This window comes from Aethalodelphis obliquidens, unplaced genomic scaffold, assembly GCF_003676395.1.
Source record: "Aethalodelphis obliquidens isolate GAN/ISIS:26980383/991018 unplaced genomic scaffold, ASM367639v1 scaffold97, whole genome shotgun sequence".
Taxonomy (NCBI): Eukaryota; Metazoa; Chordata; class Mammalia; order Artiodactyla; family Delphinidae; genus Aethalodelphis; species Aethalodelphis obliquidens.
This window is the reverse complement of record NW_020838041.1, coordinates 2,794,793-2,815,472: the sequence shown is the minus strand read 5'-3', so window position 1 is coordinate 2,815,472 and position 20,680 is coordinate 2,794,793. Positions and strand designations below refer to the sequence as shown.

General features: G+C 60.9%; 1 protein-coding gene across 6 annotated transcripts in view; it reads right to left on the bottom strand.

Moving 5' to 3' along the window:
* The window catches only part of NAV1 (neuron navigator 1), a 210,709-nt gene that overhangs the window by 76,731 nt on the left and 113,298 nt on the right, over window positions 1-20,680 (bottom strand). For all 6 annotated transcript variants that reach the window (XM_027096024.1, XM_027096026.1, XM_027096027.1 and 3 more), the window contains 2 exons: window positions 6,847-6,949; window positions 2,080-2,445 (listed from right to left, as the gene is read on the bottom strand). In XM_027096024.1, the coding sequence (XP_026951825.1) occupies window positions 2,080-2,445; window positions 6,847-6,949 (469 nt within the window). The remainder of the gene's footprint in view (window positions 1-2,079; window positions 2,446-6,846; window positions 6,950-20,680) is intronic.

Sequence of the window (20,680 nt, the reverse complement as noted above, 5' to 3'; positions counted from 1 at the left end):
AAACTCATGTGAAATTATCTTGGCGCCAGCACTGCAGTTCGCAGCGAGGACCACTTTGTGGGTATCGCCACTCTGTTCTGTGTTCCCTGCGAACCCCACGCTTCCCCAGGGCTGACGGGCATGAGTGCACAGGGAGGGAAGGTCCCATCCATGCCAGTCTAGTGAACTCTGCTTTTGCACTGATTCAGGAGAACACACACTGTCCAGAGGAAAGAGAACAAAGACAAGGTGCTAGAGGCCGACTAAAGGGCGTCTTTCCTGGCTCCCCCGCCCAGCACTCCATACCCACACACCCCTGAATCTGTGTCCCCAGGATTGGCCAGCTGCTGCTACATCTGTCCTTGCTGCCGATCCTGATGGGGCTGTGCTGCACTGCCCAGTCCCTGAGGGCAAGCCTGGGACCCTCAGGGGGCAGGAGTCCCTCCCGTCCTTTAGAGGGTGATTTTAACGATAATAGTAACAACAATAATAGCAATAAAAATAAACTAACGCGGATTGATCATTTACAAAGAGCCAGGAATTATCCCAAGCACTTTATGTAATTAATGCATTTAACCCTTATCATCACCCTGAGATAAGTTCTATTATTATCGACAGACAAACCGAAGCCTAGAGAGCTTAAGTGACTCGCCCAAGCTCACAGCTGGTTAGGTGCCAGAGGTCCCACCACCTGCTTCAGACTGGGGTCTCTCCAAAGGCAGAGTCCTGGACGTGGGAGCTCTCTGCCCTGTCCAGCTGGGCGATGTCAGAGGGCAGGGACCCAACACTTCCTCACAGGAGAAGGGCTTCCTGGGGCAGAGGCTGTGCAGAGCAGCATCAGATGCCAGGCTCTCCTCCACCTAGCACAGCCTCTGCACCCACGAGGAGCTGGACAACTGTCTCCAGCCCCAGCCCCACGCTGGCGGAGCTGACAAGAGGTGGGCCGGCCCCTGGGGCTTACAAGAAGTAAACAACCCCATTCATGAGTCAATTGTTTTGCTCCAAAGCAGCCTGTCATCGGGACAGGCCCTGCCAGGTCCGGTCCTCCCAGTACATCCCTGGGGTGGGGAGCAGTGGACAGCCTGGAGCTCAGCTACCTTCCACTCCCTTCCAGTTCGAGCTGTTTACTGGGGAGAAGTAGTTCCAAGGGGGGTGGGGAGGGAAACTGCGGCTACCCGTGTGGTCCCTGGGGGGGTCCAGCAAACCAAGAAGGGCGAGTGGAGGTAGAGCCAGCCGGAGATGCCTGAGAGCTTCCAGAAGCTGTGCAGTGCTCTGGTCTCAGCTCTTGGACCCTGAAGTCCCTAGCAATTCTTTCTTCCTGTCCTCTCCCCTCATGTCCCAGACTGCGCCCCACCCCCGCCGCCGCAAGCGGCTCCACAAACCCAACCCTGTCTATGGGGCAGAAAAAGATGAGAAGAGGAAGACGGGAAAGAAGGGTTTGACGGAGGGTGCCGCGTCTGGTTCAGACTCGGAAGTTGAAGCGCTGGCAGAGGTTTGCACAGGAGAAACCAGAGGAGGAGAAAGGGGGCCGGGGGGTGGGGGTGGGGACAGGGGTTGGGGCCCAGCGTTGGAAGCAAAGCTAGTACTGCGCTCCGCTCTCCAGCGCTCCCAACACACGCCCTTGGCCTCTCTTCTCAGTAGTCCCTCGAGGGAAAGGGACCCTGTCACCCTGACTCTCAAATAGGGAGGTCAGGCTGTCCCACGTGCACGCGTACAGCACAAGAATCCTCCAGGGCCCAGACCACCAGCGGGTCGGGGGCGGAGACCAGGCGGAGGGCGGGGCTGCCACAGAATGACAGCTGCAGGGGCCAATGAGGGGGCACCTTCGCTGACCAATCAGCTCCTCAGATATCGCCCCCCCACACACACACACCCCGCCCAACCTCAGCAGCCTCGCGCGGCAGCCCACTCGACGCCCCCCCCCCCCACTGGCTCCTTGTCACAGAACAGCTTCCTTCCCCGGAGCGAAGTCCATCCACCCTTATGGGATCCACGCGCTTCGCTGTCCGTGGTCCCCTCGCCCTCCCTGGGGTCCATCCGCCCTTCTGGCGTCCGCGCACTGGACTGTCCTCCCCCCAGCTGCCCACGGGCCGCTCCTACCCGGTGGTGATGTCGTCGTCCTCCGTCATTGTCTTGCCCATGAGGTCGCTGTCGCTCATGTAGCCGGACTTGAGGTCCACGTCGTCCGAGTCCAGGGACTCGACCAGCTCCAGGCGCGAGATGTGGCCAAGCTTGCTGGGGGAGCGCATGGGCATGGTGTGCGCGTAGTGCGCGCGCTCCCCGTGCATGTACCAGGAGGGCGGCCCCTCCGAGCGGCAGCTGCCGCCCACCGACGGCGCGTCCCCGGCCTGCAGCCGCGGGCTGGACTGGCCGTAGCGCCAGGAGAGGGGCGACGAGCGGTTGGACAGGCTGGACACACTGCGGGGGTTGGCGTCGTCGCTGTCGTAGCAGGTCATCTCGAGGGAGCTGGGCGGGTGGAAGGGCACTGGTTACTCTCCAGTCCGGCGCTCTGAGCCCGGTCCTCGGGCAGCTGTAATGCCTCCCTCCACTCTCCCGCCCTCCCGCCTCTGCCCCTCTGCCCCCCTGCCCGAGCTCCTGGGCCTCCTGGAGGCCTCTTAGGGTGTATGTTGCCCTGAGGTGTGTCAGCTCAGGTTGTCAAAGGAAGAGGCCGGTGAGCGCTAGGGAAGGAATCCCGTACACGGTAAGGGCACAGATTTTATAATATGACCTGGGTTTGAATCCTTTTCTACTATTTATGAGTCAGGAGGCCGAGGCAAGTCATCAACCTTGGCAAGCCTCCATCCCCTCATCTGTCAAATGGGGATAAAACTATACTAGCTACTTTATCATATATAGAGTTGTAAAGACCTGACACAGTGCCTGGTAGACAGAAGGTGTACAATGAACGGGAAGGGCCCCACGAGACCTGGGGGGTCACCTGAGAGTGGAAGGCCTCCATCATTCATTTTGTTCAGGGAGTCTCGCACCTCTTTTCTGTTCGTGAACTCAGGGCTAGTTGCTTCCCAAACCAGAGACAGCAAAGTCAGGACTGGGGTGTGGAGCACGTAGGTCCCCGAAAGACCAGCCCCGGCCAAGGCGTGGCCATCGGGAGAAGCAGTGGAACCTCAGCAGAGGACAGAGCGGCCTTAGCCGGACAGAGGGGAGAACGTGGGAAAATGGACGGAGCGGGTGAAGCCTCAGGCCCTGCTCGGCCAGGCCAGGGAAGCAGGTCAGTGCTAGATGGCCTGAGCCCAGGGGGTCTGGAGCTGGGGAAGGAGATGCCTCTCTCCCTCAGGGGCCAAGGTGGCTGCTTGGACAGGCAGAGGCCCACAATCCCCCCCCAGCCTAGCAGATCAACCGCAGGTGGGGTCTCAGTGGCTTGGCCTAAGTAGCCAGACAGGGTTGAATAAATGAGATGGGATCTGGGGGCCAGGAAAGCTGGGGGGCAAAGGGAAGCTGGGTTACAGAGCTCAGGAATCTCTAATCTGCAAACACATCCACTTCTTAGTCACTCTAGGGCGTCAAATGGAGGGAGACACTGATTTTTCTATTCTTGTTTTTGTAAAGTTCCTTGAAAATAACAAAATCCTCCAAATTGTCTCTGTCAATCTTGAGAAAACAGGGTTTTATTTTTTGATCAGAAACTGGAGGGAGCTGTATGGGCCTTGACTGTGACGGTGGTCCCTGCAGAAGTCCTGTGGGTGAGCAGGGGGCCGGGATGGGCAGGGCAATCAGTGAGCAGACTTCCTGGCCTGGTCCACACCCAGCTTCTCCCCTTGGGACTTCCTGTCTATCCTGTGTGTGGTACCCTGGGTACTTTCCCTTTCTAGTGACTCGGACCTCAGGGGGAACGGCAGTTCCCTGGGTGCTTGTGGTCCTGGGGGGCGGCGGGGGCGGCCTGCCTCGCTCACCGTGGCGGGTTGCCCTCTGCACACCCTGGCGGGTGCTTGGCACTCAAAACCGCATGGGCGGGGGTGAGCCCAGGACGGACGATCAGGCAAGTTCTCGAAGTGAGACTCAGTACCGGGCCTTGCGCAGCAAGCAGGGGCTTAGTAAAAACAAGCTGACCGGGGCTTCCCTGGTGGCGCAGTGGTTGAGAGTCCGCCTGCCGATGCAGGGGACGCGGGTTCGTGCCCCGGTCCGGGAAGATCCCACATGCCGCAGAGCGGCTGGGCCCGTGAGCCATGGCCACTGAGCCTGCGCGTTGGGAGCCTGTGCTCCGCAACGGGAGAGGCCACAACAGTGAGAGGCCCGCGTAGCGCACAAAAAACAAACACAAAAAAGCTGACGGTGACAAAGGGGCGAGGAGCAAAAGGAAGAAGCCAGTGACGGCCCTGGTGACAGGACGATGGAGAGCTTCAGGGGAGCCCGTTTTGTAGCAAAACTAGCGTCGCGTGTGGGTGTGCCAAGTGCCAGGTCCCTCGGTCCTGTTCCCGGCTCGCAACCTCGACCTCACTGCTCCCCTCTGTCCCCAAACACACCTCCAGACACCTCTGAGTCGGTGGTGGAAATTCTAGCTCAAACTTGGGTCCTTGATTTCCAGTCCTAGATTCCGCCCTTCGGTCTTGCTTCTCTCTGGGGAGGACGTTTTATGGGGTGGAGGGCATGGTGGGCCTGGAGCGGGTTGAGGGCGGAGTTCCACTTCCTCTCCGGCTGCAGCCGTCTGACCCACACTCTCTCCTTGCGGGGGAACAAGCCAGGGAAATAGGGGAAGTCGGATAGGAGGAAAGGTTTCTGAAAAGGAACTGAATCTAGAGGCAGCCTGTCAGCTCCAGGGTGAAAATAACCTTGCTGGACACACTCACTGGACTGTAAGCTCCTCCAGGACGGAGCCTGTGTTTGTCCTGCACTCAGCCGGCCGGGCTCTCAGCTCGCTGGACGCAGAAGCCACCCTGATCCACTCGTGAGACTCTGGCCTGTGATCCCTTCTCTGGAGCCCCCCGCTGCCCCTTCTCTAACTCAGGGCGTGTGTACACATCCTGTCCGCTCCCAGGGCCGAGGGAAGGGCTGATTGATGGAAAGCACTTTAATAAGTAAAAGGGCCGTAAAAATTCAGGGAATCATTGTTTTGGCTATCAAAGTGTGAACCAGGAATAATATAAACCAAAGCCTAAGACAGGAAGTGGCTCTGGGTCCACAGTAAACAGAAAAACTAGCTTCAGGGCTCTTGGTTCTTTTTCCCATAAAGGGAGAGAGAAGCCAGAGGCCCGAGGCGCTGCCCACGCACCAGTCAACTTTATGCAAAAGGCTTCTGGCCTTCCTCTTCCCACTCTGCCCCCAAGCAGAAAGCAGCAGAGCCTGCCTGGGGTCAAGGTGCCTTACGTGGAGGTCTGGGGGCTCAGAGGTCGGGGCACCAGGAGGCTGGGGGGCTGGGGGCTCAGAGGCAGGGGAACAGGAGGCTGGGGGCTCAGAGGCAGGGGAACGGGAGGCCGGGGCTGCTGCGGCTGCCCTTTCCCTGTGGCTGAGTCATCTGGGGTGTGACCCTCTCAGGAACAGAGCTCTTGCTGCCTTCTTTGGCGTGGGGCTGGCGGGTGATTTGGCGCTGAGCACCATTCCAACAACTTCCCTGGCTGGGGGAAGGAGGACGTTCAAAATTTCATCCACTGGGTCCTCAAAATGGTCAGCCGAGCCAAGCCAGACCCCTGTCCCACCTGGGCTCTGCTCAGGGCTGGGAGGGCTGGAGGCTGGACACAGACGTAATGGGACCTGAGTCCCAGGGCCTCCCGGAGCCCCACCGTCCACTTTTTTTCTCAGCCCTCCCTGATCACATCCCTTTCATCACTAGTCGGGGTCCTGCTGGCCTGAGCAGAGGTAATCCCAGAGAGAAGAGGCTTTGCTTCATCATGTAAAATATTTTAGATGTCTGGGAGCAAAGGGCTGCGTGTCCAGATGGGATGGGGCCGGGGAAAGAGTGTGGGAAGGAAGGAGGAGGGAGTCTCAGCAGGGGAACCGGAGCCGATGGGTGGGAGCCACTGAGGCCAGACTTCAGCTCCACTTCATAGTCACAGCAACCCCACGAGGAAGGGATGGCTGAGAGGTAGTGAGTTCTCTGTCACTGGAGGTATGTAAAGTTGGTCTGCATATAACTTGGCCACACACTTGGGCCAAGAAAAGCCCTTTTCGCACTGCCCCTAGATCCCAACTTTGCTCTCATTTTCCAACCCCAGGAGATGGGGAGGAACTGGCTTCCAGGCCCTTTCTCCACCTTCCTGCTCCACAGCCCCCAGGATTTCTCAATCCTGGCTGTTTGCTCTCTACCCCCCGGGGTGTAGCCCGGCCCTCTGTCCCCCTTGGAGCTGACGGCATGAGCTCATCAGGCAGCCCAAGGAGCCAGTGCGGGAAATTCTGAGTCACGGCAGAGCCTGAGGCCAGGACACCGGGCAGGGAGATGCTGCGGGAGGGGTCCTGGTGGGGCCTGCGAGGCTCTCGGGGGGCAGGTGGAGGGGGTCTGCGTGGCATGGAACCTGGGCCACCGTGCTGGCCAGCGGTTGAAGGGCAAGAAGGATGCTGGGTGTCGGGAAGGGCATGTGGAAACTTCAGAACAGAACAGGAGGATAGTTAACCCCTGTGACCACGAGGAGACGGGCACCCAGCAGGGACACGGATGTGGGAGACCACAGCCTGAGCCCCGTGGTGGCTCCTGCTTCCCACCTCCCTTCCAGTGATGCTCCAGCTTCATGAAACGAAACCTAAGTCTCCAGCAGCAGCAGACACCAAGCAAGGCCACACTCCTCCTGTGGACGCACGGACGTGGCCCCGGGGGCCGAGCGCGCACTGCTCAGACGCCCACCGACCTCGCACGCTCGGGCCAAGGTCGCGGGCCCTGCCCCCCAACAGTGGGAGGAAGAGGGGGCAGCTGGCTCTCACCTGTGTGTCACCTGGGACCCTCGCAGGCTGGACATGGTCTCCTCCAGGTTCTGTCGTAGATCCAGGACATTCTGCACCGTCCTCTTTCTCTGGGACTCCGGATCTAGAGCGGGGAGAGGAGAAGCTAGATGAGTGTAGGGGAGTCACTGCTGGGCCGGGAGGTGGCAGGTGACCATCCCCAGGGGTGCGGTCCCGGGGGCACGAGGGTCTGCCTCTCAGGCCTTCCTAAGGGCCCTGGACATGCCCTGGAGTCCTGACGTCCCAGCCCTGGATGGGGGCTGCAGGCAACGGCCTTCAGCGTCCTCCCAGAGCCCCGCAAGACCACTCCAGCCTGGCGTCACTTTGGGGGGCCCCGCTTCTCCCAGCAGAGGCCCCGGCCCAGGCCCCGGAAGGTCTGCCCGAAACCCCGTCTCTGGAGATGTGTTGGTAAATGTTTAACAACCGGCTCTTGTAGGTGGGGATGCCCAAGTGGATAGTGCTGGCCAGTTTCTGGGGTATAAGCACCCCGCTGTGAGGCTGCCAACGTGATGTCACCGACCCCAGAGTCAGGGGGAGGGGCTGGTGTGAGCCAGCCCCAGGCTGGGAGCGTCTGCTGCTGGCGTCCAGGGGAGAGTTTGCCCAGGGCCCCCGAAACGCTGGCGGGCAGGGGGCAGTGAGCAACCATCTTCCGGGGCACGGGCTGAGCACAGGGCATCCAGACCCCAGGCCGGCGGTGTGAGCCCAGGTGAGGCTGTGCGGGTGCAGCCCCACTGCAGACCCTGCACGATCTGGGTCATGGAACCCAGCGTTGGTCTCCAGGCAGGACTTTAGCCTGGACAGAGGAGACTCCACCACAGCGCACAGAAACGTGCCCCATCGCCTTCCCAGGGTGGAAACATCCGAAGGTCTGAGGGTGCCAAGCATGGAGAGAGTCAGGGACTTCGCCCTTCCCCCCGCCAGTCCATCCAGGGAGCCTCCACGAAGCAGACACCACGGTCCGCCCTGCTCCACGGCTTAGCGGGGACCTGGGACACACAGTCACCGAGTGCAGGCAGATCCCCCATTGCATCCCTCAAAGGCACAACCCGTGGGAGAGTCACAGACCCACGGAGACGACAGCAAAGCAACGGGGAAAAGCCCAGAGCTCTGACCCCGCAGGCTACCGGGCCCCGATCCGGACCCTCGGGGGCCCTCCCCCACCCAGACCCAGCAGGAGCGTGCAGCTGTGTTAGCTGCCGAAGGGGACGTTTCTGAGTCCCTTCAGGAGGCACTTTTCCCCAAGACTAGGTCCGGCCGGCTGGCAGGCGGCTGCCCTGCCTGTCTGGTCAGCGAGGTGAGGGCTGCAGGAAGCCTTCCTAGAGCCTCGGAGGCACCTTTCCATAGAACCGGCTCCACGGGGAGCCCAGACACCTCCCTCCCCTGGGGGCCTGGGGGCAGCCGGCAGGGAGGAGGGCAGGTCTCCTCGCGCAGCATGCCTGGGGGTGCCAGTGCCTGTTTATCCTGGCAAGGGTCACGTGTGAGCTGCTCCGTGGCTGTAATGATGGCTTGGTGTGGAGAACAGACAGGGACCCTGTCTGTGTACGTATATTTTTAAAGCTTGCTCCTAAAAGGCCTATATGGGGACCAAGATGGGGGGGGGGCTCCTGGGCCAGGGCGATGCTTTCCATGGGTTTGGCAGAGGTGAGGGAAGAGGTGCACACGACTCCGAGGGGTGAGTGTCCCCGAGAGGAAGGGACCAAGGGTGACTCGGAGACCGTGTGTGCCAACCCCAGGCAGGCATCAGCGAGGTGGGGCCTCACAGCACGTGGGGGAGCTCTGTGCTGCTGCCCCATTTCACGGAGGAGAAACTGAGCCTCAGAGACAGGGTCCCACGGCTCACATGGAGCACAGGGCACAGTCAAGTCCAGGAAGCAGCTCACACTTCTTTGCATCGATCACAGGGCATCTCGGCATCGCCGGCATCAAGCCAGTGGTGGCACAGAGTAGGTGCTCAGTGACCGTCTCTAGAATGGATGGATGAGACCATAAAAACACATAAAAAAAGAATGGATGGATACGTGTCCCATCAGGAAAACGTCTTTCTTCCACAAGAGTCCCTGGAAGTGACTCAGTCCAACACGGTCACAGGAGGAACGGGAGGCTGAGGTCAGGGACGGGGGGCGGGGGGATGATTGGCTGGAGGTGCAGAAAGGTATCAATGAGCAACACGTGGCATCAGGCTGCTGCCCCAGGTGTAAGTGGGCATGCAGGGGGGGAGGCGGGGACAGAGCTGGGGACAAAGCTGGGGACAGAGTTGGGGACAGAGCTGGGACAGAGCTAGGGTGCCTGGCTCTGCTCTCTGCCCCAAGGCCTGGAGAGTCTGCAGAGGTGCCACCCCTCAGCTCCCTCCGAGCCCCAGCAGCGTCCCCTGGTGGCCATCTCGGGCATGCCACCCTGCTCGTCAAAGACAGCTCAGGTGCAGCTGGTGGTGAGAGTCCAGCTGTGTCCACATTCTCAGGTGACAGGCCCATCTCTGGGGGTGCAGCGGGAGTCCCAGGACAAGAGGCTGCATGTAAGGGAAGGCCTCTGTGGCTCAAGGAGCTGCAGACCCTGTGCCTAGGCTGGGCGTGGGGGGGAGGGGGTCGGAGGGCAATTTGATATTCACATCCCTGACCCCAGAAGCAAGTCTTTAAATGTTTAGCTTTAAAATATGAATAAGCTGCATTTGCAAAGGCATTCACCCCCCACCCTACCCACCTCTGACCCCCAACCCATAACAAGCTTCACCCCTTTCCCACCATCTCCGCAGGGATCAGAGATGGGGTGGGGAGGTAATCTGGGGCACACGTGACTTTGTGACAATGTTTTCTTGGCTGAGTCATGTTGCCTCCATGCGTCTGTCAAATGTCAGGTCTGGGTATGGGGGAGAGGCTGGAGGAAATAGAGCGGCGGTGGGGGGAGCCCGGGAGCTCCTCTCCGGCCCCCGTGTGGGACAAGGACGCACTCAGGACACTCCCAGTCTATGCGGTACCTTTGTTCAAATGAGGAAAAGGGCCCCTCCAGTGTGACTCAGCTCCCGCCAGGGTCCTCACCGTGGCCACAGAGCACCTCTCCCCTGGGCTGGAGGCCCTGATCAGGACACACCTCACAGCCTCCCTCTGGAGGCCTGGCTTCTCAGCTCCTGCAGGACAGGGTCCACCAGCAAGAGGAGGGCGTGGCGCATGCCTGAGTGTGCGTGTGTGCCTGTGTGTGTGCGCGTGCATGTACGTGTGTGTGAGAAGCAGGGCTGGGGGGAGGCAGGGTGGGGATCCCAGCAGTCATGGGGTGACAAGGAGGTGGGGCGGGGAGCACGAGTTGTCCTGACTGCTCCTCCAGGCCGCACCCTGCAAATGGAGCGGCCGGGAGGACGTGTGTGCTCCCTGACCTCAGAAGACGCAACAGTCCTGCAACCCAGCCGTCGCCACGGTAACGCACAGTCGCCACAAACAGCATCCTCCCAGCACGCGCGGGGGCGGTGTTCCTTATAGGAGACCACAGAGAGCCTGCTGTCTCCATCAGGAATCCTTGGAGTAAGGACCGGCCACCAAGGAAAGCTGACACCAGGTGCGCACGTGTGCACACACACACTCGTGCAAATGCACACAACACCCACTCACTGAGTGTGCACCACGTGGTGGGCTCAAGACTAGGCCCTTCCCACGTCTGTGTGACTCCAAAGCGCTGTTCTTTCCACGACAACACAGGGCTTTAAACACGCACACACGCCTCCAGACACACACCTCCCCAGGTCCAGCTGGCAGTCTGTGGAAACCCTCACATCAGAATCACGCACCCTCCACTCTGCCGTCCCAAAGACGTGTGCACGGAGACAGTTGTGCGGCCGTGTCCCCTGCCGCAGGTGTGGAAGGAAAAGACCAGGGCACAGGGGTCACTGGAGCTGGAGACGGGGTGGCACCCTGGGAGGCTGATGGCAAACAGGGTCCCTTCTGCTCTGGAGTCAGAACCAGGGAAACAGGCTTCTGGAGGGCGAGACCGTGAACGGCCAAGACCCGGAGGGGGGGAGTGCCGTCGGGTGGTGCGGTAGAGGGAACGCAGAGCTTGAGGCAGCAAGGTCAAGGGCAGGTGCTGGCCATGCCCTCCCAGCATGTCTGACCTGGAGCGAGGCATCTCACCACTCTGAGTTGTCCCCTCTATTAAAGGGAGAGAATAGCGCACCCGCCCGGTGGCACAGTCGGGAGAATTAAAGAGCTGAACCAGGTGCTTGGTGCCCAGGAGGTTCTCTGCACGAGGCAGCTCTAATGTGTCCCAAGGTACAGCGGGGGCGGGGCGGGCAGTGGGCATACCCAGACACCTGCAGGTGGCAGTGCCGTTCCTGCAGGTGCAGCTCAGGTGGACCCCACCTTCTCCGCTGGGATTCGCTCCCACGTGGAGGGGTCACCAGGCCCACCTCCCCCTGCACTGCAGCGATGGTACATCTTCATCCCCAGTCCCTGCGAGCCCGCCTCAGTCGTGGGAAGTGCTGGGACTCAGGGCCCTTCTTCAGCCTATGATCTGAAACCTGACATAATGGGCACGAGGATAAGGACCCCAAGAGATTTAGGGGCCTGCAGGAAGGAGGAGGGACTCAGCAGTCAAATTTCCCCAAGTTCTGTACAGCTTTAATTACTGGCTGACAGTTAGGTGAACCGCTGTAACTGCCTGGTGAACTCTTAATTACTTGCACTGCGTCTGGGAGCGCATGTTCAGTTTAGCCCGGGGCAGGGCCTCCAGAGGACTGCATCTGTGTCCAGCCTCGAGACTGGCTCCTGTTCTGAGTGGCTGCACCAGGTGGGAACCGACAGGAATGGAAGTGGCTCGAGAGAAAGATTTTCAAGTCCCGGCATTTCAGAGCTCGAAAGAAGCATCTCGTGAACGGAAGAAAAAGCACATCGCTCCAGCCCAGAGAAGAAAGGCTCGGGAGCGTCACCAGGTGGGGGGTGGCAGGCCCAGTGGGCTCCTGCACCAGAGGCCTTGGACTGGCCGCTCTGTGTTGTCCTAGGGTCCATCGGCACGGAGGTGTGTCACCAGCAGGGGTGACTGCTGCATAAACTAACTGAGACAGTACAGAATAGATCCACCGAGAAATCCAGGCTAAAGGACCTGGGACAGGCAGGACTAAGCTTCTCACACACATATACACACCCTCTCTCTCAACAACTCCCAAAGCGAAAAAAAAAATCTCTCCTGACCCTATTAGATCCCAAGGGTAGCGTCCAAGTCTTCTCTAAATTCTAAAATTCATCACAGCTTGTGCTCCCAGTACACGCAGGTCAAATACCATGATAAGAGCCAGTTACAAACACAAACTTCTCTCTGACAAAGTGATCTCCGGCTCTAGCCAGGGGTCCCCTTCCCGAGCAACATTTAGCAGGAGATCCTTGGGAGTCTGTGTCACCACACAACAACCAGTGTCTGTGGACGGTCGTTCTGTGTGGACACGCAGCCCCACGTCTCTGGAGTCTGACTCATGTCTACCCCTCTCCTCTGCTCAAGGACGTGACCTTCAAGGTCCAGCCCGGGAGGGCACCATGGGCCCACCCCCGGTCCCCACATACGCCAGGTCTCCGCTCCCGGCTCACAGATCATATCAGGCGGGTTCTGCGGACTCTGAAAGCCAGTAACCCTGCCCTAGATGGACTGCCAGGGGCATTGGCCTCCGCGTGAGGCTGGCGCGGGGCTGAAACCGCAGATGACAGGACGCTGCACACAAACCTCCCTGCCCCCTGGCAGAGCCCAGCAACCCTCCTTCACCTGCAGCCACTCCCCCACTCCTTTCCTCACCACCTTTCTGAGCCCAGAGGCCCCAGAGAGAGCCCGGAGCGGCCCTCCATGCAAGAGGCTCCCACCTTCACCACCGTGTGGGCGGGGGTAGTTTATTCTTTTACTAATTCCATCGTTTCACTCGCCCCCCACGTAAGTCACAACACCGTGGGAGGCGGGCGTCACAGAGCCCTGCAGCGCGACCAATCCAGTGCTTCCTGCTGCCGAGGGCTCCCGGGTCTCCATCCTTGCTCCGGAGAAGCCTGAACCCTCTCGACCAACGAGTGCCCGCCCGGAGCCCAGCAGTCAGTGGCCCCAGAGCACCCAGGAAGGGCCAGGACGACAAAGCAAGGTACCGGCCATGTGCTTGTGTGAGGCGAGGAAAGGAAACCAGGAGGAGCCAGAGAGGAGGGGCCCGAGAGGGGGCACGAAGGGTCTCCCCTGGCCCAGAATCACCAGGCAGGGGTCTCTGCAGATCCCCGACAGTTTTGATTTTGCTTGAGTGAGAAGACTTGGCTCAGAGACCCTCAGCGACTTGTCTCCAGTGGGCACTGGGCCAAGAGGAAGTGTGAGGCGGGGTGGAAGATGAGGGCGGTGGCTCGGGGCCAGTGGAGAGTTCCCTCTTGGTTTCCCCCGGGCACAGCTAGTGGGCTGTGGGGCCTTGGGTAAGCTACCTCCCCTTTCTGGGCTTCAGTTTCTCTGTGGATTAAATGAGCGAGTTGGGGCTGGGCACACCCAAGGCCCGAACCAACTCTGACAGCCTGTGTGGCTCTGTTGTTGGCTAAAGCCTGTAAAATCTTTCCTCCTCCCCGACTGTGCTGAAGAGGCAGGTGCCAGGGTATCGCCCACAGAGGCTACGACTCAGCAGCTTGGAGACGGGGCCCAGGAATCTGCATCGCCCAAGCCCCCCCCCGTGGGTGACGCGGTGCGGAAGGCAGCGCCTGGGAGATCCAGACGCCTTGCTGCAGGCCGCCAGAACAGGCTGCCCATCGAAACCAGGGCTTCCATTTCCCGATGCCAGGCCGCCGGGCGGTGCGTCCTGGGCCTCCAGCTCAAGTCTGCTCCCTTGGCACAAACGCACTGTCCCTTCCCTGCGGAAGTCCACTCCCGCATCCCCAGGCCTCACCTGAGGGGCCCCCTCTGTCCCGCTCCTCTGGGGATGCCCTCCCCAGGCCACCCGGCCGCGGCCTCACTGCGGAGACGGGCCGCCAGGGGGCGCTGCCGGACGCTGCCGCAGTGCTGCCGGGCAGGCAGCGTCGGCTCCAGGATCTGGGCGGGCAGCGCCCAGACGCTCTCCTTCCCTCTGCGTCCTGCTTATCACAACCCCCTTCGCCTGGCTCTGCGCTCCGGGGCTGACATCCTCCCTGACCCCCTCCTCCTTGGAGAACGGCCAAGGCTTTGCAGCACCTACTCTGGGGAGCCTGCCCGCTGGGATAGAGGCTGCAGGGCCTGGCTTCTGGGCACCCGTCGGCTCCACTCGGCAAGCCTGGACGTGGGGCTAGAGCTTCGAGAGACCCGGCTGGCCTTTCTGCTGCAGGCGCTGCAGACGGAGTGCCTCTGGGGAGTGGAGCAGGCTTCCCATCCCTGCTCTGGCCTCACTTGTGCTCGGCAGTGTTCTCAGGCAAAAGCTGGCCTGATGAGGGAGGAGTCATCCCCGACACCCCGCATCGTGCCCAGCCCCGCCCTTTCTCGGGGGAGTGGCCGCCTCTCTGCAGCGGGCGAAGGGCGGCCCCCTCTCTGCAGCGGGCGAAGGGCGGCCCCCACGGCCGGCCGGTCAGCCCGGCTCAGCCTGCACTTGGAAGAGGGCTTGGACAGCGATCCTGCCACAGCTGCTTCTTCACGTCCAGCACCGTGTGCCTCAGAGAAAGACTTGCTGGTCCAGAGCGGCCAGCGCCGAGGGCTAGGGGACCCGGCGAGGGTGCCCGCCTCCAGCTCTGTCTGGAGGGGTGCCGGCCTGCTCCTTTCTCTTCTGCCTCATTTCCCTCTGATCGTTAGGTTACAGGGTCAGAGAGTGGATTCTTGACGTACTGAGCCCGCCCTCATTTAAAGACCTGAACTCCAGCCTGGGCGCAGAGGGCCAGCCTCCTGCCGACGACGGCCTGCTGGCCTGCCTCGCCGGGGGACGCGGCCCCCTTCCCTGACAGGCCCGGCTCTCCGGCCCTGTAACCCTCACGGTTTACTGGCAATGTTCTCACAGTGATGCGGCCCAGAACCTTCACGTGACACCCGGCTCCAATGAAGTCGCTGCTGCTGGGAGCGGAGTGGTTGTTATGGCAACAGTTCTCACATTAGCAAAGACCATCTGCAGGCAGAGGGGGGAGGGGAAGGAGGAGGCTGCGGGAGGGCGAGGGCTGGGCCCAGGTGTGGGCGACAATTGGAAGGGGCCCTGGGAGACTTCTGGTTGTGAAACTAGTCATATTAGTATCGGCTAACTGGGCTAAGTCCTCCGGCACCTGCCAGACACGCTGCTACGGGCTTCTGCTTTGTCGCCCATGTAACTGTCACAACAGCCCTTTGAGATGGTCCAGTTATCACCCCCATTTTACAGCTGAGAAAACTGAAGCCCAGAGAGGTTAAGTAAGCTGCCACAGGCAGTACAGCCAGGACCCCAACCAGATGGTCTGATTCTAGAGCTGTTATTACCTGCTGTGACTGCGGCCATGATCCGCAAACGGACATAGGTATACAGTGTGTTTGCAGAGCGCTAACTCACAGAGCCTAACAGTGAGTTAGAAAGTTAGAACAGAAAGGGCTCCATTCAGTGGGTTTTAGTATCTCTGTAAAGCTGTGCAGCCATTGCCACTATCTGATTCCAGAACATTTGTATCACCCCCAAAAGGAACCCCAGACCCATTGGCAATCTCCCCTTGCCCCAGCCCCTGGCATGGCAGCCTCTGATCTACCTCCTATCTCTGTGGATTTGCCTATCCTAGGCACCCCACAGAAATGGAATCGTAAACACGTCGACTTCTGTGATTGGCTTCCTTTACTTTCAAGGCTCATTCCCGTACCATGTGTCAGTACTTCATGCCTTTCCATGGCTGAGTCATTTTCCCTTGTACGCATACACCCTATTTTATTTACCTCTTCATAATTTGATGGGCATTCGGGTCATTCTTGCCTGTTTTACGAATAAAACTGCTATGACCGCTCATATCCAAACTGCTACATGGACATCGGTTTTCATTTCTCTTGGATAAATGCCTAGGAGCGCGACACGGGGTCATACAGTAACTCTGTATCATCTGAGGACCCGCCAGGCTGCCTTCCGAAGCGGCTGCACCATCGTTCCCTCCAGCAGTGCGCCAGGCCTCCGACCTCGCCACGTCCTTTCCAACACTGGTTACTGTCTGTCTTTTTATTCTAGCCATGCTAGTGGGTGTGAAGTGGTGTCTCACTGGACACTTAATTTGCATTTCCCCAATGACTCACGCACTTGAGCATCTTTTATATTGAAATTAACTAAAATTAAATACAAATTAAGACTTCAGTTGCACCAGCCACACTTGAACTGCTCAGGAGCGCCACCCTCATGCTGGCTGGTGACCAGCACAGCAGAGAGGGGGCAACTCCATCACCCAGGAAGTCCTCCCGGGCAGCGCCGCCAAGCCTGCAGGCCTGGTCTGTACTGGAATCACGGCTTTTCCATAAGGTGTTCGCCTTCGCTGCACTTCGAGTTCAGCAAATCTACTTGACAAATGGGGCCCACCTTGAGGTTTGCCAGGCCCAGAGTGAGTCGGACAGAAAGCTAACGGAGCACAGCATCTGAGTCCATGGCAGCCGGGGTGAGGGCGGGCTCCCCCTGCACTGCGCGCTCTCGCTCCCCCTCCCACCCGAGTCCCCAACATCACTGCCTTTCCCAGGACCTACCAGTGGCCAAGTGACAAGAGGCACTGCCTCTGAAGGTGCCAGCCTTGTTGGGGGCGGGTGCCTCACAGGTCAGTGCTACTGGCTGTAGGCCCCCCGGAGATCTCCAACCCGGACCTTCCAGTCTCCTCTGTAGATTCTGCCCCTCCTGGCTCCCAGGGAGGGGCCCCACCACAGCGAGGGGACGGTCAGGTGGACAGGCTACCACTGGCTTTGAAGCCCCAATCGCTCCCCGAGAAGCTGCTGGCGTCCCCACACAGGGCCTGCAGCCGACAGCCCGCACAGAACTTCATCTCCAGCCTCACTCTGCTCACCTGTAAAATGGGACGATGGCCCTGGGACAATGGCGACTGGGCTGCGGGTACAGGGCTGGCCAGCCTGCGTGCCAGCGTGGAGGAGGGTGGATGGTAACACTCGTCACGCATCAGAGCTGGCGGGAGCCTCAGAGGCCATTTGACAGAAGGAAGAACTGAGGCCCAACGGAGTGGCAGTGACCTGGTCAGGATGTCAGAGCCATGCCAGGGGACAGGGGAGGTGGCCAGGCCTCAGGGAGGATTCCAGTGGGGACAGCTGGGGGCAGGGCACGGCCATGCAGGGCTGCCCGAAGCGGGAGGCCCTCTTCTAGCAGGCTCTCCACTTCCCCCAGCCCAGTGAGAACATCTGTTTCCCATCAGACCTGTGCTCCGCCTGGTCCGGCCACCTCCCCAGAGGTTTCCCATTTCTGAAAAAGCCTTCTATGTCACCGATCCCCTCGACCCTCTGCTGCCCCCCCCACCCCCAGGGGGACCCTCAGGCTCAGCCCATCTGCCACCACCGCCTCCAGGGTAGCCCCACCATCCACCAAAAGGACCAGGCTTAACAAAGGCCAAGGCGCCCCCCCGCCCCCGAGGTTGGGCACAAGAGCAGTGAGGCAGGGAGGCTCATTTTAAAGACGGCTTCTGATTGGGGGTGCAGAGAAATCGGCATAAACCTGAAGAGGTCCGCTGGAGCCACTGAGGCGCAGGCACTATCCTCTGAGGCGGGAAGGGAAGGGAACGGGTATCTACTCAGTGCCTCATGCGCTGAGCACGGCACCAAAGCCCGAATGTAGTTACCCCACTTTACAGATGTCGGGCTCAGAGAGGCCGCTTAACTTCCTAAGATCACACAGCTTGTGCAAGCGGTGTAGTAGGAATCTGAATCCAAGTCTGACTCTGAAGTCCATGCTTTTCCCAAAATAAATTATAACTGACAATGAGGACAACGGAGCAGGATATGCCCAGAGGCCCTTCCCGACCGACACGCTGGGATGGGGCGCCTTACAGGTCACAGGAAGAGGCCCCTCCTGCTCTGCTCTGGGAACGCACGAGGGCAGGGCTGCCAGGAGGCTGGGGGAGTAGGCCTCGGGCCAGGCCAGCATCTCTCTACCTCCAGGACTTGGGGCCGCGACCAGTCCCCTTGCTGGCAGGCACGGTCCTGCCCAACACTTCCTCGAGGGACCCCTCTCTCCCGCTGGGCTTTGTCCCAGTTCTGGAACCTGCGGGTCATCTGGCCTGGGAAGAACCTTCCTAGAACGTCTGGCACGCAGGCTGTGTGGCCCGCTTGCCAAGACCGTGGCTGTGCTCTGGGCCATGAGACCCTCCGAGCTCCCCGTCCCCAGCCGGGAGCCTGGGAACCTGCTGCGGCCAAAGCACAGCTCCAACACCCTCTCCCTCCCCCGCGGCCGCCCCCCTCTGCCCCCGCCCCGCCCCCAGCAGCCGGCCTGTCCCTGGAGGAGCCGGCTAGTCCCTATACACTGCAAGGGTGGGCTTCAGAGCTCCTGCACAGCTTCTTCTGGGCCTTTCTGGGCCTTGGATTCTTCTTCGAGAGCGATCAGCCGGTCCCCACAGCCTGATGCAGGGGGAGGGGAAGCGAGGGATGAGCAGGGAGGGGCTCATGCGCGGTGCGCCGCAGCCCCTCCTCCGGGAGGACCAGCCTCAGCTCCCGTCTGGTCCCATGCGGGGCCGGGGCGCGAGGCAGGGGCACTCTGGAGAGCCTTGGACCCACTCAATGTAAGGCCAGGGAGGGTCAGGGAGAGGCAGTGGGGACACCGGGCCTTCTTTCAGCCTTCACCCAATCCCCCCAGGGCCGGGCTGCAGCCGCTGAGCCGCTTAGGACTGGTCACCACTTGAATGGAACCAAATTCCCAGGGAAAATCCCCCTGGAGAGCGTCCCAAGTCTGGGCGCTATGAGGACACACCCTCCCGGTGGGGAGCCCCGGCTCTTCCCCACACCCCACGTCCCCACTGTGTGAGGGTTCTTGGAAGAACCCAGCAGGCTTCCTTCTGCTGGAGCCTTCTAGAAGGGCAGAGATGGGCGAGCGTTGAGCTGAGTGAGGTCCAGCTTGGGCCAGGAACCACACTCAGGGCTCAGAGGGCGGCCGGGGGAGGCCAGCCTGTCTGCAGGAGCCCTCGCAGCTGGAGGCCGGGGCTAGGCAGAGAGTGGGTGCGGGCAGCGGTGCAGAGAGGCCCCCTCAGGGGGGCCAGTGTCCTTTGCTTTCATCCTCCCCCCGGTGCAAGGGAACGTCCTGAACCCACCAGGCCAGAGCAGGAGGCCTGAGTGCAGAGAGGCTGGGGCAGGGCTGGGCCTGGAGGGAGGGTCTCCGGAGGAGAGGGGGGACCAGGAAAGTAAGCCCCGAGGGCCTGGCCGGGCTCGCCTCCTGGAAACACGCAGGCCCTCTGGCAGAAATGAGCTCGCCTGTCCTTCTAGCGTGGAAGCAATACACTTAACGTGTATTAAGTGCCGACTGCGTGCCAGGCCCCTGCACGGTTCTGATGCCATTTAAGCCCTGTGCCGACCCTGTGAGGTGGACGCCAGGAGAGCGGGTTCTGCAGCTCGGGGTGAGCCCAGCACCGCTCTGGGGACGGCATCCCGCCCATCACAGGTCTTCAGTGATAAAGCACCCCACAGAACACAGGGCCCGGGGAACACGGACCCCCTCCCGGTGGCTTCTAGTGTCTGCCAGCGGATGGACCTGTTCTCAGGGACGTGATTCTGACGGCCAATAAAGACCACCATCCCAGGGCTCGTCCATGGCCTGGCTCAGCCTGCTGGCGGGCCAGGCCACCATCTCCTTGCAGATGACCCCCAGCCCAGCGAGGGCAGGAGGCCCCAGCAGCTGGTGAGCCCTGCCCCCTCTCGGGAGTCATCCGTTATTAATGAGACCGAGGGTGCAGAGGGCTCGACCCGGGCTCAGAAGGAGGGATGGGAGGAGAGATGGGGGTCAGCCGTGCCCAGGTCCAGCACCAGTCAGCACGTCACTGCTGTCTCCTTCAAAGGACAAAGGGAGCCCCTGGCCCTCCGCTTTCCTGCCCGGTGCCCTCACTCCCCATTACAGCAAGCAGCTCCCCTCTGCCCCCACTTCTCAACGGGGGTAGCCCAGTGAAGACTTGGGGCTCTCCGTGCTCCCACGGCTGGTGGTTGCCATGGGAACAGCGGGCCAGGGCTCCTGGGGACCAGGGTGAACAGACTTGACTGAACTGATGTCTGTGCGTCTCCCCTCCCCCATGGGGGAAAGAATGCAGCACAGGAGTGCCAAGCCCAGGCCGGAGGCTGGGGAGGGGCTCAGGTGGCTTCAGACAGACCCTGCCCCCACCCCACAGACCAAGGAGTCACAGGCCACGCCATCCACGCCACGTGAGACCTCCGTGCCTCACAGATGCCATTCGAGTCCTCGGCCTGGCGTTCAAGGCCCTCTAGGGGCGGTAGCCCGATTTTCCACCGTTACTTCCTAGCCTGGGTAGAAGTCACTCGTCCTGCCCTCGGGTCCCTGCTGGGGCCCGGGCAGACTTGTCCACGGCCTCTGCACCCCACTTCTGTCCACACCTCTTCACTGTCTGTCCGCCTCCAGGGCAGAGACCATAGCTCTCCATCCCAAACGCCTAGCACCTGCCAGGTGTGGCAGGTCCTCCATAAAGCCTGCCGCACATACGTCCTCTGCCATGCCTGCCCTGCCTCAAGGGACTCTCGGGTTCACAGAGGGGCAGGGAGGCAGCCTCCTGTCCCCAGGTGCCCCCAACAGCCGGCCCCTCCCGCACTGCCGCCCCATCTTCCTGCCTCGGGTCCTCCAGGAGGCTTCCACGCTGGCCCCGCTCCACTCCCCACACACCTTCTGGATTCCTGCATCCGCCTCAGCAGCTCCCCCTCTACCCTGCTCCCACCCACGGGCGGGCTTCGAGGACACCCCACTGTC